The sequence below is a fragment of the Carlito syrichta genome, unplaced genomic scaffold (genome assembly GCF_000164805.1).
Source record: "Carlito syrichta isolate Samal-C Ts95f unplaced genomic scaffold, Tarsius_syrichta-2.0.1 Scaffold261395, whole genome shotgun sequence".
NCBI classification, from domain to species: Eukaryota; Metazoa; Chordata; class Mammalia; order Primates; family Tarsiidae; genus Carlito; species Carlito syrichta.
This window is the reverse complement of record NW_007205491.1, coordinates 279,380-295,743: the sequence shown is the minus strand read 5'-3', so window position 1 is coordinate 295,743 and position 16,364 is coordinate 279,380. Positions and strand designations below refer to the sequence as shown.

The following is a 16,364-nucleotide window of genomic DNA, read 5'->3' as shown; positions in this document are numbered from 1 at the left end:
AAAAAAAAAAAAAAAAAAAAAAGAACATCACTGAATCTCTCTGGGGCTCCGCTGTGCTCATCTGTGAAAACAGGGCTCATTCTGGGCCTCCCTCCTTCAGTCATGAGAAGGGGCAGCGAAGCTAAGACTTCCAATGAAAGCAGCGATTCTTAATCAGCAATTTTTCTGGCAGAGCCTAAAGAAATTTTGGGTTGTCATCACTGGAGTGGGAGGTACTTGGCATTACATGGGTAGAGGTCACCATGCATCCCATAACACATATGACAGGTCCCGCCAGCAAAGAATTATCCAACCCAAAAACGTCAAGAGTGCAGAGGTTGCAAAACCCTGAACTTGAACAAGACCTCGGAAGGTAGCTTCAGTCACTGGCAGGACCCCCATGTAGATGAGGACGGCTCTCATTTCCTGAGCCCCAAGAAGCTTTCCCCTCTGTCTCTTACCCTTTGCCATCAGGAGGCAGCAGAACAAAGGATTTCTGTGGAGCCACAAGGCCAAGTTTGAACCAGGCTCCTCTACCCACCAGCTCTGTGACCTTGAGCAAGTCAGTGAGCCTCTCTGTGCCTCACTCTCCTTGTCTGCAAAGTAATCGTAGCTATCCCCACTTTCTGCTACGTAATAAACCTCACAGTACGCAGTGGCTGCTACTGTCATTCCCTCCTCATCATCAGGACGCCTGTTTCCTTCCTCAGTACTTCCTACAACATCTTCTTACAGTTCTCACTTGACTGGAAAAGTAGCTGATCAGTAATCGCTTGCTGCTTGAAGCAGGAAGTCAATCACCCCATTCTCCTCACCAGCCCCCTCCAGAAAGCTGTGGGTTACTTCTATGAGGCCTGGCCAGCCCCACCTTCTTCTCACCCTCCTCCCGCCCTCCAGGGACTCACCCACAGGGTCCACGAGGTCAATGTGGTCCACAAAGTCCCGCTTTCCCAGATAGACGGTGAGCTGGGGAGAGAAGAGGCAAGAAGATGTTAGCAGATGGTGGCCTGGAGGACACTGGCTCCTGTCCCAGAGGAAACCCTGGCAGCTGCCCCTGAAACTCCAGACCCGTTCCTAACCCTTGTCAAAATCCTAACTGGACTTAGGCCCTCACCCCTGCCCTCAGTCACCCCTCACTAATTAGCAAACCCTTATAAAAAGATGAAAGTACTACTTCCCCCCAAAGCCCTATGCAGAAATCATTTTTGTTCCTGTTTTACAGATGAGAACACTGAAGCCTGGAGCAATCCTCATGACAAGTCCCACCGGGGATGGAGAAACAAGCAAGCAGGAGTCAGGCATCTCAGAGGGTAAGGCACGCTGGACCACTAAGCACTCAGGAGCTCTGAACTCCTGCGCTATGACCTTCAACTGCTCCTTGCCCCATGCAGCCTGGCAGAGATCTACTTATATGAGGCCTTGACTTCTTTTTTCGATTTAATTTACTTTTTTAAATTGACATTTTTTTTGAGTCAGGGTCTCACTCTGTCGCCCAGGCTGAAGTGCAGAGGCTCACCAAAGACTCCACCTCCTGGGCTCATAGAATCTGCTTCAGCCTCCCGAGTAGCTAGGACTATAGGTATGTACCACCATGCCTAGCTCATTTTTTAAATTTTTATTTCTTTGTAGAGACAAGGTCTTGCTATGTTGCCCAGGCTGGTCTCAAAGTACTAGGCTCAAGCAATCCTCCTGCCTCAGCCTCTCAAAGTGCTAGGATTATAGGCGTGAACCATTGTGCCTGTTAAATTAACATATAAAATTATATGTTATTTGACATGCACAGCACAATGTTTTAAAGTATATATACATGGTGGAATGGTTAGTTCTAGCTATCAAATGCACTGCCTCACAAGCTTGTCATTTTTGCATATGAAGACTTGCTTTTTGAGGTAGTGAAGAATCAGGGAAAATCCGCAAGTGAGAATTCCAGCGGCTCAAAGACAAATCCAGAGAGTCATCCTCTGCTCCTCAACAATCTCTCCATCCCGATGACTCTACTCCCATCATATTTCTCAAATCTCTCCCTCTCCAGCCCCACAGCCACGCTTGCCTGGCCCACACCAGCCCCTTAAAGCTCTGCTGCCAGCAGCCTCACGCGCTCCGAGCCATTCTCCCCACCTTAGCCAGACTGGTCATCCCAAAATGCTCATCGAACCATGCTGCTCTGGCCCAAAACCCTTCCATGATTCCTCAGTGACCCGAAGTAAGGATGACGAATGGGTTTTATTCCAAGTGCCAACTCTGATCGCCCCGGGCCCTGGACTGAGAAGGAATCTAAAATGGGATCTTGATGCAGCAGAAAAAGAGTGATAAATGGCGATCGGTGGCGTCTGGTGTGGGCGCAGAAGGCGGCTGTGGAAGCATCTCTGAGGCAGGACCATGAGCTATTTGCCAACCTAGGCCAGGAGTTCAAGATCTTAAGCCCAGCCAGGGGCTCCCTGTGGCCAAGCCCTGCAGCTCCCAGCCCTCTGCCTCCCTCCTGCCACTCTGAGACCCAGCTGCCTGGGATGCCCCCACACTTCCTACATGTTTACGTTCCTGCCAGGATGCCCCTTTTCACCTCGCCTTGCCTGGAAACACAGCCCGGCCGAAAGAAGCTGTCGCTGACCAGGCCGGGTCCCGCAGCCTCTGAAGCCCCTGCATCTCACACTCGTCACCTCATGTTGAAATGATCGATCTCCGTGTCTGCCTCCGCTATCAGGTTCATCTCAGTCTCCCCTACCTAGTCCCCACTAGACTTGGCCCACACCTGGCATGGAAGGATGTCAGTAATGCCTATTTGCTGAACTGAGAGAGAAGTAGGATGGGGCCTGCAGGAAGGAAAAAGAGGGGACAGGCCCTGGGAGCAGCCCTGGATATGGAGGTGGCATTGGGTCACATTGAAGTCTCTCTCCACACCAGACCTGGGGTCCCTAAAGCCCAGGATAGTTGTACCCCTCACCCCACTCAAAGACAGAAAGTTTTCTGAGAGGGCCCCTCCTCCTTCAGACCCAGGGCACCTAAGGACACAGCTGTTTCACCCCTTAGACAGGAAGCCACGTCTGCCCCCTCCCGCAGAGGTGTGCGCTTCGGTAGAGATGTCATTTCCTCTGCTGTCCCAGAAAAGAACACCAGAGTCTGGGGTCAGGGAGGAGCTGGCGTGGCTGCTGGAGACTCACCTTTCCATTCGGGCTCGCCTTCTTGAACACTCTGTGGAGAGAAAGAGGGGTCAGGCCAGGTCCGCGTATCCCACCCCGGGCAGGCTCCTGAAGGCCACCTGAGGCAGGACCAGGACCCAGCCTGGAGTGACTGACGGGCATCCCGCGAGCTTGACAGCGGACAACACCCACATCACCAGCCCTTACCATCTCCACGGCTAAGCCACCACTGTCGCCAGCATAGCTCTCCTGGGCTGCGCCACAGCCCCCTTGCATTCGGTTCTTCACAGGGAGGCTGAGGGAGTCTTTCCAAGGGTAAATTCTCTAAGCCCAAGAGAGGAAAAGCCTGGTGCCCTGGAAGGTCTGTGTGATCTGCCCTGGCCTCCTCCACCTCCCGACATGACCTCCTCTTCTCCCTCTCTCCTCTCCAGTCACAGCCCCTGGCATTTTCTCAAACACACCATGGTGACTCCTGCCTCAAAGCCTTTGCTCTGGCAGTTCTCTCCTGCAGGTCACGCCCCTGCTCCCCACGCTCCAGCTGCTTGCCCAACCCCACTGACTTTTTTTTCTAATCTTTTTTCAACCATTAAATTTTTATTTTATTTATTCATTGATTGTGAGCTGACGTCCCACCCTGTCACCCATGCTTGGAGTGCAGTGGCATGATCACAGCTCACCACAGTCTCGACTTCCTTCTGGGCTCAGGAGATCCTTCTACCTCAGCCTCCAGAGTAGCTGGGACTACAGGCACGTGACACCCTGCCTGGCTCCCACTGACTTATGATGCTTCAACCTGCTGCTCTCAGGGCCCCCCATCCTTCTCCTGCTCCACGCTTCTTCACCCCATAGCAGTCACCACTTTCTACCCTACCACATAATTGACTTGTTTACTATGCTTCTGCTTGCATGTCACTCCACAAGGGCAGGAACCTTCATCTCTCTCGTCCACTGATGTATCTACCACAAACACCCAGAACGGCACCGCAGTCATTGTACAACGTGTTAATGGATGGCCGGTAGCAAGCAAACAAATATTAGCTGAACAGGTAAATGAATGAACTCATGAAAGAATCAACTGCCTTGCTTGCTTAAGAAACTGAGGCCCAGCAAAGGAAGGGGATGTGCCTATAGTCACCAGCAGAGCACTGGACACAGTCAGGTCAAGATACAGTCCTCGACTCTTGAGAAGTTCTTACTTTCCTCCTGGAGCTCCTCTTCTCTCACCTGGACCGGGGAGCCTGAGACCCCCACCCACCCACCCACCCTCCATCACTGAGCTCCAGAATTCTTCAGAGTAATTGTCAGGAGGGAGAGAAGAAACGTCCATGCGTGATAGAGACAGAGACCCAGAGATGAGAAAAGATGTTGGGGGGGGAAGGGTGGACAGGAACACAGGCCCTGGAGGGGATGGGTGAAAATAAAAGAATGAGGGATGGATAAAAGAAACCAAAGAGCAGAGAGATGGAGCCAGCCCACACAAAGTGAGAGGGATGCCCACCCAACCCTCCCCCAGGAGCAGGGGTCTAGCAGGTGCCTGGGTGGACCCAATGGGAGGCCCACCATGCATAGAGATGGCCACCCCCGCCCATGAGAAGGGAAGGCGAACAAGGCTCTAACTGCCTACATAACCCCGGCTCCGCCCACCCCCACACTCCCTTCTGGAGCCCCCAGGGACCACTGATGCATCTCTGCATTGCTTGCTAAGAAGAGCCTGGCGCATCCCTCCCCTATTTCCCATGGGAGGCCTGGGCTTTTCTCCTTCTCATAAATATTTATTAGTGTTTGGAGTGTGAAGATGCCACAGACAGCTGGGGTGTGATAATTGCTAAAGTGAGAAAACACACAGATCACACGGTTTGAAGCAACAGCTCTCAAGCTGGGGCTAGACCTCCAGAGGAGACCAGAAAAGCGGCACGGGCCACAGGCACCCTACTTGCTTCCAGAGACCTCGGGAGCCCAGGCTCTGAGGGACAGGAGAGGCCACAAACGCCTGAGTCAGGGAAAGTCATTCCAGGAACTGCTGGGAGGAGGGAAGGGTACTCTAGCCAGGCCAAGAGGACCGACTTCAAGAGGGGAAGGAGGGAAGGTGGAATTAGCATTTATTGAGTTCTCATAACTGCATATTATGAAATGCATATTATGGCATCCATTTTACAGAGAGCTAACTCGAGGCTCAGAGATATGCAGCAGTTTGCCTAGGAACACACAGCAAGCAAAAACTCAGTCAGGATTTACACCCAACTCCGTCTTCCTCCCTGCAGAGGCTGGGTGCTTCACGTCAACCCTGCTGCCTTCCTAAAGCGGGTGTTTTCATCCACATCAGGAATAACAGAAGTGGGGGGGAGATGAGGACATCAGAGCAGCAAGGGGGAGAGAGAGGGTGGATGGGGACAGGAAGCGCAGCCAGCTGTGGGGAATGACCTGCCACTGACTGAATCGGCACCAGGGCCACCTCCTTCAGGAAGCAAGACTCAGATGGTTTCCTCAAACAACAACAGCAGCTGCCGCACTCCCCGAGAGTATGTGTGCCCTAGTCAGGACTTTAAGTATTTTTCCTAGAACACAGCTGACCCTGACAACAGTCCCGTTTCCGAGTCAAGGACGGCGAGGCTCACAGAGGTAAACTGTGGTCCGCCTGTCTCTGAAGCCCGTGTCTTTTCCACTCTGTCACACTGCCAAGCCCTTCCTGAAAAAGACTCCGCTGGCTTCCCAACCCTAACACTGTCAGAAAGAGATCTCTGTGGGAGTGTTTCTAGTCTACAGGGACCCCCACACATGTAGCACTGCATGGACGGCCCTGCCCGTCCACTCTAGGGAGCAGACACAGATGCCCAAGTGGAGTCACAGCTATACTTCCAAGCTGCGGGAGGCGGGTCTGGTCACCCCCAGTCCCATCCATGCCCCCAGGCGGATCTTCAAAGCCACAGCTGGGTGCCCGTAGGAGAAATGCCAGTGATGTTCTAGCTGATGAAGGCTCACTGGAGGCACAAACAGGAGCCACCCCACACCCGAAGGCAGCTCAAGAAAAGGGGCAGGGGGTTCCATAAGGAGGCAAAAAGCTCACGGGAAGGCTGAGCAGGTGGAACGCGTGGGAGCCAGCCCCTGGGCCGCCATCTGAGGCTCAGGCGGTTGCCGTCTCTCCCCTCCTCTCCTCCCGGGGCTGCGTGTTCGCCCAGCGGCACTGCTCTCTGTGCGGCTGCTCCATCGTCTCAGTGGACCGGTTCTCTCTGCTTACTCAGAGCTTTCCTGCTCCTCCATCCTTTGGCTGGCTGTGACTCTCCCTCCGAACCTGTGTCCACTCTGCCTCTCACTCAGCTTCCCCCTGCTGACTGGCTGAATGGCCCAATTCCAAACTCCCAGGAGAGGAATTTGATTCGTCAGCTTTGGTCAGGTGTCCCACACCTGGGCCAATCAGCTATGCCTAGGTGTGTCACACGCCTAGGTGCGCCATGCGGTCCATGAGGGCATGGGCAGAAGAGGATTTGTGGAGTGTTTTCCAGATCAGGGGTCACACCCCGCTAGTTGGTAACACAACCAAATTAAGGGATTTTTTGGTTTTTAGTGAAATTAACCCCACATCTTTATAATAAATAAATCAATTTTAAAAACATGTAAATATATGTTGTGTTTCTATATACTATCAATGAACAATGCAAAAAGGAAACTAAGAAAACAGTGCCATTAACAATAGCATCAAAAAATGAAATACCCAGGAATAAATTTACCCCAGAAGGTAAAAGATTGTACCCTGAAAACTACAAAAAAAAAAAACTAGAATAGGATAGAACAGAATAGAATGGAGTAGAATAAACAGAACAGAAAATTGGAGTAAGCACCACAGGTAGCAGTGGTATAATAGATACTGCTATAGTCACCAATATCTGGCTTCCTATGAACTTAGGTATGCCCATGTGGCTTGCTCAGGCCAATGAAATGTGAATAGAAAAGCTACTTGGGGACGGGCACAGTGGCTCACATCTATAATCCCAACACTTTGGGAGGCCAAGGTGAGAGGATTGCCTGAGCCCACAGGTTCAAGACCAGCCTGGCGAGACCTCATCTCTACAATAAATCAAAACATTAGCCAGGCATGGTGGTGCGTGCCTGTAGTTCCAGCTACTTGGAAGGCTGAGGCGGAAGGATTGCCTGAGCCCAGCAGGTCGAGACTGCAGTGGCGGGGAGCGTGCTACTGCCCTCCAGCCTGATTGACAGAGTGAGACTCCAACTCAAAAAATAATAATAATAATGATGATGAAATGCTACTTGTCACTTCCAGACACATGCATTTAAGTGCTGGTGCTTAATTCCCCATGCCCTCTGTATTAGTTTTCTATGATTGCTATAACAAATTACCACAAACTTAGTGGGTCAAAACAATGCAAATGTATTGTCTTACAGTTCTGTCATTCAGAAGCACAAAATGGGCTAAAATCAAGGTATCAGCAGGGACACACTCCTTACTGGGGGCTCTAGAGGCAAATCCATCTCCCTGCCCTTCACAGCTTCCAGAGGTCGCTCACATTTTTTGACTCATGGACCATGCCTATGTCTTCAAAGCCAAAAAAAAAAGCAGGATGGGTTTTTTTGTTTTTCTTTTTTTTTGAGTTGGAGTCTCACTCCATCGCCCAGGCTGGAGTGCAGTGGCACGCTCACAGCCACCCCAGCATTGACTTTCTGGGCTCCAGCGATCCTTCCACCTCAGCCTTCCAAGTAGTCGGAACTGCAGGTGTGCACAACCATACCCAGCCAATTTTTTAATTTATTGTAGAGATGAGGTCTCACCATGTTGCCCAGGCTGGTCTCAAACCTGCGAGCTCAGGCAATCTTGCCTTGGCCTCCCAAAGTGCTGGGATTACAGGCTTGAGCCAACACATCCGGCCCAGGTTGAGTTCTTATCACAATGCATTGCTCTGATCTCCTCTTCTGCCTCCCTCTTCCACTTTTAAAGACCCTTGGGATACCATCTGGACAACACAGCACAATCGCCCTATGTTAAGGTCAGTTGATTAGCAACCTCAATTCCACCTGCAACCGTATTACCCTCTGCCATGTAACATATGATATTCATAGGTTCTAAGGATTGGGACAGAGACATCTTTGGGCAGATCAGGCTTTTGCCTACCACGCTGTTTCCTCTGCCACGGAATCCAGCAATGACTTTCATCAACCTAAATCCCAGGGCTCTCCTACTACATGATAGACACGTAGCATAGGAGAGAAATCTCTTGCATCACTAAAATTTTGGGGTTGATTGTTACTGCAGCAGACAAGTTTCTCCTGGCTGGTATAAAAAGAATTCTTTCATAAAACTTTTGTTTTGGGTTAATGTGTGTGTGCTTGAGTTATAATGTGAAATGAATTGCATGCTACAAATTATAAAACGTTTAAAAGCCACTGTTCTAGGAAAGCATGCCTAACCCAAACACATCCTGTCAGTAACTGTGCAACCTGCTGGATGTTGTTTTATGATTCTGTTCCATCAGGGTGGTGCTGCCAGGAAGACAGGCAGGTCAACGTTCCATCAACCAGCATGTTGTCTTCTCCGGGGAGCACCATTTCCCATCAGCACCATGGGGTACCTGTTAATCATCTTTGACACTAAAATTTTGCTGCTTTTCTGTGAGTCATCGGTTTTCCCAGTGTCCCCTTGTGCCTGTCAGGAAGAGGGCTGCGTCACAAATGAAGTACCTTCCAAGATAGATTACCCAAAAACAAGCGTCTATAATTCTGTATGATACGACTTAAACAATGGAGCATCACATAGCACCGAAATTAGGTTTATCTCTCATAACAAGGAGATGTCTATCATGGAATATTAAGCAGAATAAGTCTGGAATCAGAACAATACATTTGGCATGAGCTCAACTTTATTTATGCATTTTATGTACTTATTTATTTATTTTTGAGTCGGAGTATAACTCTGTTGCCCAGGCTAAAGTGCAGTGGCACACTCACAGCCACCACAGCCTCAGCCCTGCTGGACTCAGGCAATCCTTCCACCTCAGCCTTCCAAGTAGCTGTAACCACAGCCGTGAGCCACCACACCCAGCTAATTTTTTTTATTTGTTGTGGAGACGAAGTCTCACCATGTTGCCCAGGCTGGTCTCGAACCTGTGGACTCAGGCAATCCTCTCGTGTCATCCTCCCAAAGTGCTGGGATTACAGGCGTGAGCCACCACACCCAGTTGAGCTCAACTTTATATTCAATAAATACCCAAAAGAAACATAAGACTTCATGTTGTTAAGATGGCAATACTTCCCTAATTGATCTACAGAGTCAGTGCAATCCTTATCAAAATCCCAGCTGACTTTTTTACAGAAACTGACAAAATGATCCTAAAATTCATAAGGAAATGCAAGGAATCTGATACTCAAAATAATCTTGAAAAAAATAGAACCAAGTTAAAGGACTCACACTTCCCAATTTAAAAACTCACTGCAAAGCTACAATAATCGATACTGTGTGGCAATGTCATAAAGACAGACGCATAGATCAGTGGAACAGAATTGAGAGTTCAGAACTAAACCCATATATCTATGATCAATTAATTTTTTTGAGTCAGGGTCTCACTATGTTGTCTAGGTTGGAGCGCAGTGGAATGATCACAATGATCATGGCTCATGGAAGCCTCAACCTCCTGGGCTCAGGCGATCCTTCCACCTCAGCATCTCAAGTAGCACACTCCAAACTAATTTTTTGATTTTGTTTGGTTTTTTTGGTAGAGACAGGGCCTCACTATATTGCCCAGGCTGGTCTCAAATTCCTGGACTCAAGCTATCCACCTGCCTCAGCCTCCCAAAGTGCTGGGATAATAGGCATGTGCCACCATGCCCAGCCTCAAGTGATTTTTTGACAAAAGAACCAAAACAAGTCAATGGGGAAAGAACAGTTTTTTTGCAATAAATGATGCTGGGACAACTGGACATATACATGCAAAAAAATTATGTTAGACCCTTACCTCACACCAAGACTAGCCTGGCAACATGGCAAGACCTCATCTTTGCAATAAATAAAAAAATTAACCGGGCATGACAGTGGGTTTCTGTAGTTCTAGCCACTTGGAGGGCTGAGATGGATGAATCGTCTGAGCACAGCAGGTTGAGGCAGCAGTGAGCTGTGAGAGTGCCACTGCATTCCAGCCTGGACAACACAGTGAGACTCCAACTCAAAAAAAAAAAAAGGGTAATTTGCTTGTTTGTTGTTGCTTTTTTTTTTTAGTCAATGACTCACTCTGTTGCCCAGACTGGAGTGCAGTGACATGATCACGGCTCACTGGAGCCTCAACCTCCTGGGCCCAAGCCATCCTCCTGCCTCAGTCTCCCAAATAGCTAAGACTTACAGGCACATGCCACCATGCCCGGCTAATTTTTTGATATTTAGTAGAGATGAGGTCTCACTGTGTTGCCTGGGCTGATTTTGAACTCCTGGGCTCAAGCAATCCTCCCACCTCAGCCTCCCAAAGTGCTGGATTACAAGCATGAGCCACCATGCCTGTTCTTGTTGTTGAATTATAATTTTCTTTATATGTACTGGATACTAGACCTTTATCCAATACATGACTTGAAAATATTTTTTCCATTCTGTGGGTTCTTTTCATCTCTTGATAACCTTCAAAACAAAAGTTCTTTAATTTTACCTATTGTTTTAGTTGGTTATGCTTTTGGTGTCATATCTAAGAAACCATTGCCTGATCCAAAGTCATGAAGATTAGCAATTATGTTTTGTTCTTAGTTTTGTAGTTGTTGCTTTTCATGTAGGTCTTTGATCAATCCGAGTGAATTTTTATGCATGGTGTGAGGTAAGGGTCTAACTTGGCTCAGGCAATCCTCTCACTTCCATCTCCCAAAGTGCTGGGATTATAGGTGTGAGCCTCCGTGCCGGCTAAATGACCCATTTTTATATGGCAAAAGATTCATTTGCTCTGAAGAGAAACCAGAGCATAAATTGTCCCATTTTAAGATTGGCAATGGATTTATTTGAATAGGCATTTCTCCAAAGAAGATACACAAGTGGCCAATAAGAACATGAAAAGATGTTCAACATTATTATTCACCAGGGAAATGCAAATCAAAATCACAAAGATATACTTTACATCCACTAAGATGGCTATAATAAAAAAAGGACAGTAATAAGTGTTGACAAGAATATGAAGAAACTAGAACTCCCATACATAGCTGGTGGGAATGCAAAATGGTGTAGCAGTTTTGGAAAATAGTTTGGCAATTCCTCAAAAACTTAGGCCAGACTCAGCCTGTAATCTCAGCACTTTGGGAGGCTGAGGTGAGAGGATTGCTGAGCCCATGGGTTTGAGATCAGCCTGGGAAACTTGGCAAGACCTTGTCTCTACAATTAAAAAAAAAAAACTTAAACGTAGAGTTAGTATGACCCAGCAAGTCCACTCTGGGGCATATAACTAAGAGAATTAAAAACATCTCTGCACAAAAACATGTATATAAATGTTTGTAGCAGCATTATTCAAAATAGCCATAAAGAGTTGGGGGGCAACCCAATATCCATCAACTAATTAATATATTTTTTGATATGGTCTATACATACAATGGAATATTACTCAACCATAAAATGTGATGGAGTACTACAACATTGTTACAACATGGATGAATCCTGAACATATTATGCTAAGTAAATTAAGCCAGACACAAAAGCCACATATTGGATGATTCCACTGACACAAAATGTTCAGAGTAAGCAAATAGATAGAGATGGAAAGTAGATTAGTGGCTGCCAGAAGCTGGCGGGAGGGGGAGATGGGGAGTGATTGCTATGGGGACAGAGTGTATTGGGGGTTGATGAAAGTGTTCTGGAATTGGATAGTGGTAATGGTTACACAATCTTATGAATATACTGAAAACCACTGAATTGTGCACCAAAAAGTGTAAAGATTATGGGATGGAATCATTTCAATTTTTCTAAAAACTAAGAGAGAGAATGAAAGAAAAGAAAACTTGCCTAAATATTCACAGGGATTGAAGAAGACTCCATCCCCCTACCCACTTCTTTATGGCTCTTATTCTTCCATGTTGTATCATGAGTACAAATTCACTTTATAAAGATGCTTGGGGCAGGGTATGGTGGCTCACACCTGTAATCCCAGCACTTTGGGAGATGGGGGCAAGATGACTACCTGAGCCCAGGACTTTAAGAACAACCTGGGCAACTTGGCGAGACTTTGTCTCCACAATAAATCAAAAACTTAGCAAGGTGTGGTGGCACATGCCTGCAGTACCAGCTACTTGGAAAGTTGAGACAGAAGGATCACCTGAACCCAGCAGGTCAAGGCTGCGGTAGCCATGAGGGTGACACTGCACTCCAGCCTGGAGTCTGACTCAAAAAATAAAAAAGATGTTTGGGCCTCCCTAAATAGATATGCCTCAAGTCTTAGAGAAAGGAGAGTCTAGAGGAACATAAAGTAAGTAAAGTAGAGGAAATTTGGATGCTAAACTCTGAATGCCTGATATAAGAGTCTCTGGTTAGACCAGGCTCCATGACTCAGCCTGTAATCCAAGCATTTTGGGAGATCGAGGCGAGTGGACTTCCTGAGCACACAGATTCGAGACCAGCCCAGGCAATTTGGTGAGACCTTGTCACTACAATAAATAAAAAATTAGTCCGGCGTGGTAGCACGCACCTGTAGTTCCAGCTACTTGGAAGGCTGAGGCAGAAGCATCGCCGGAGCCCAAGCAGGTCAGCTCTGGGGTGGCCATGAGCATGCCACTGCACTCCAGCCTGGGGGATGGAGTGAGACTCCAACTCAAAAAAAAAAAAAAGAGTCTCTGGTTCTGTGATTTTATACAGTAAGTGCCCTACATATGAACGAGTTCCTTTCCAAGAGCATGTTCATAAGTCCAGTTTGTTTGTAAGTTCAACAAAGTTAGCTTAGGTACGTGACTAACACAATTGGCTAGACAGTACTGTACTGTAATAGGTTTATAATACTTTTCACACAAATACTACATTAAAAAAACACAAAAAATAAGGAAAACATTTTAATTCTTACAGTACAGGACCTTGAAAAAAAAGGATGCACTAGCTGGACATGGTGGCTCAAGTCTGTAATCCTAGCACTTTGGGAGACTGAGAGGAGAGGATCGCCTGACCCCAGGGTTGGAGACCAGGCAGGGCAACTTGGTGAAACCTCGTGAAAAAATTAGTCAGGCGTGGTGGCATGTGCCTATAGTTCCAGTTATTTGGAAGGCTGAGGCAGAAGGATCACCTGAGCCAGCAGGTCAAGGCTGTGGTGGCTGTGAGCATGCCACTGCACTCCAGCCTGGGTGACAGTGAGACTCTGACTCAAAAAATAAAAAGAAAAGGATGCATGCACATGACAATGTACACCAGACATGTGAACTAATCTAAGTGACTGGACAAGCGAACGCACGTTCACAACTTAAAGGTTTGTAGGTACGGGACTTACTGTAATCCAGAGTCTACATCTCTGATTCCTGAGATCCCTTCCCAGGCCAGCTGTGTCTAATGCTCAGCTGTCTCTTTCTCCAAGAAGGCTTCCCTGACTCTCCCCAAGTCTGGGTTAGGTGTCACCTCCATCAACTCCAACCCAGTATGTCCCCATTCACAGTACTTTCTATGCCTTTGCAATGATCTGATAACATACCCTCTGCTTCACTTTTATAACATAATGAGGTTAATGACCTTACTTGTGTTATTGCCATGGGATTCCTGGGACATAGCATGGTACCCAGGATACAGCAAACACTTAAAAAATAAACATAGGTTGAACATTTTTGAATGAATGCCTTAAGAAAGAAGTCAAGTGTGAGAATGGATGAAACGTAAAAAGATACTGGTGCTGATCTTTATCTCTGGGTGGGTGAACTCCGGGATGTCTTCTTCTATCTGGACTTCTGTTTGGTGGTCAGGAGCAATGGTACTGGGCTTAGAAAATGATTCATCAGGTCAGGGTCACAGCCACCATCAGGCTGCACCAAGAATACAGCAGATACATGCCAAACAGACCTATGCTCAGCTCTGACCAATGATCATCCCATCACCATCCACTTGCCCACTCAATGTGCACACAGGCCCTACCAGTGCCAGGCTCTGGGGACACTCACATGAACAAGACCACAGCACAGCCAAGCTAGAGAAACCCACCAACAAAGGTGGCCACCATACATGAAGCTTTCCCTATGCAGGCATTGTGCTAAGCCCTTCACACACATTATTATCTTATTCCTTCTAAATATTCTGGTTTTTCAGAAGGGACACCCAGACTCAGAGACCCTCCATAGCTTGCCCAGATCACAAAGCTAGTATCAGAAAACTCATTCAGGAGAGGGGCCCCGGGAGTAGACCATGTGGGGAAAGCATTTAGACAAAGCGCATCTCACTCAACATCAGAAAACTCATACCGAAAAGACCATCCATGCATATGGATTCGTTGCCAGTGAACTGAGAGAGCACTGGGAACAAATCAGTCCTTTGTGAGTTCCAGAAAAGTCACATTAGAAGAAAATGCTACGAATGCATTTTTAGCCCTGAATGTGGGAAGACGTCCTGATATTTACTCAATTTTCCATCAACTTCAGAAAACACATCCTGGAGAGAAACCAGGTGGTTACTGCCTTAAGTGTGTCACACATATTAACTAATGTCTTCCTTCAACAACCCTAGAAGAATTGCTACTATCATCCCATTTCACAGATGAGAAAACAGAGGCAAAGAGGTTACACAATCTGCCCTACTTGTCACACAGCAAGTAAGTGGCAGAGCTAGTTATCGGAGTATGCCAGTCTGGCTACAGAGTCCACACTTCTCACCACTCACAATACTGCCTGAGAGGTGAGATTGTTTGGTTGCATCTGGGGGATCGAGAAAGGCTTCAAGAGAGGAGGCAGGAATAAGGAGGATCTTGAAGAACACACAGAGGTGCAGAAGAGGCGATAGCACTGCTGGCAGAGGCCTGGAAAGGGAAACTGAGTTCATCCATTAGGTGCTCGGAGCATGGTGAACCACCTGGTGAGGGAAGAGGAGTGTGAGAGAAGGAGACTGGACTGGAGAACTGTCCAGTCACTCCCCAGAGAGTCACAGAGGGCCTCTATGTGCAGTTCTTGAGCTGGAAGGGGAGAGAAGGCTGTGAAAGGCCTTGAATGCCAGGCTAAGGCACTTGGACCATATTCAGAAGGCAGTGGGGAGACATGGGCATTTGAGAGGAGGAGATGGCTCACCAGGGCTGTATTTTGGACACAGAGATGCCTTCAACCCCATCACTTTCCCCCATCCCTGCCCCTGACAGCAGTCATGACTCAATTGGGAAGGCGAGGACCATGCAAGGGGCATTCACTCTCAGTTGCAGCCGCCCTACATTCTGACCCACTTTCCTGGGTGTGAGAACAGCCATCAGGGAGCAGAGAGGTGTAAGGAGCAGGTGGCAGTGACTGTGAAGAGGTTCCGAGGACCCTTACTGCATTCTCCCTGGTAGCAGTTATTTGTGTACAGGCATGTCTGCTCTGCCAGGATTCAACAACCCTCCGTGTGTCAAAGCACTGCCGGTCTGTTCCCCCGGCATCGGTGCACCTGCTTCTCAGGACATCCCAGGAGGGGGAAGGAGGCAGGAAGGCAGGAAATGTTACCCCATTTCACAGATTTCCGGAGCCTGAGGGAGCCCGGGGGATCACAGTACAACCTGCTTCATTTCCCAGCTGGAGAAATCAAAGCCCAAAGGAAAAAAGAGTCTTACACCAGGGCCAGGAAACAGAGATTCGTGGTGTGTCCAGAGTCAGACTGGGATGAGCACCCAGGCTTCTGATGCTCCTGCCTCGCTTCCTGTCTCATCCTGGCTCAAAATCCACCATGGCTCCCTAGGCACAGGGCAGTGTCTGGCAGTCCTGAGGCATGGTGAGGGGCAGTGAGAGGGGAGCTCTGGCCAAGTCTGGCTCCTGGGCTTGGAATTTCCCACCGGCTTCTAGGCAGACTGCACTTTCCCAAGCCTCCTAACCACATTCATGGGTTCACTTTTCTGGTTATCATCCATATTTGTAAAGATTTTTTAAAATTAATTTTTTAAAAGTAGGATTTATTGAGAGGACAGAAAAGTTCCCATAGTGGGAGGAGACCCGAAGGGGTTGCTCTAAAATTAATTTTTGAAAAACTTTCTACCTTTAAAAAAATATTGCTGGGCGCGGTGGTTCATGCCTATAATCCCAGCACTTTGGGAGGCCAAGGTGAGAGGATTGCCTGAGCACAGGGGTTCAAGACCAGCCTGGGCAACT

The 16,364-nt window shown here is 48.0% G+C and overlaps 1 protein-coding gene across 1 annotated transcript in view; it reads right to left on the bottom strand.

Annotated features, from left to right (window-relative positions):
* Window positions 1-16,364, bottom strand: part of ARRB1 (arrestin beta 1) — an 89,328-nt gene that overhangs the window by 21,803 nt on the left and 51,161 nt on the right. The window contains exons 2-3 of the mRNA XM_008052193.2: window positions 3,138-3,168; window positions 885-945 (exon numbers count right to left, since the gene is read on the bottom strand). Coding sequence (XP_008050384.1) covers window positions 885-945; window positions 3,138-3,168 — 92 coding nt within the window. The remainder of the gene's footprint in view (window positions 1-884; window positions 946-3,137; window positions 3,169-16,364) is intronic.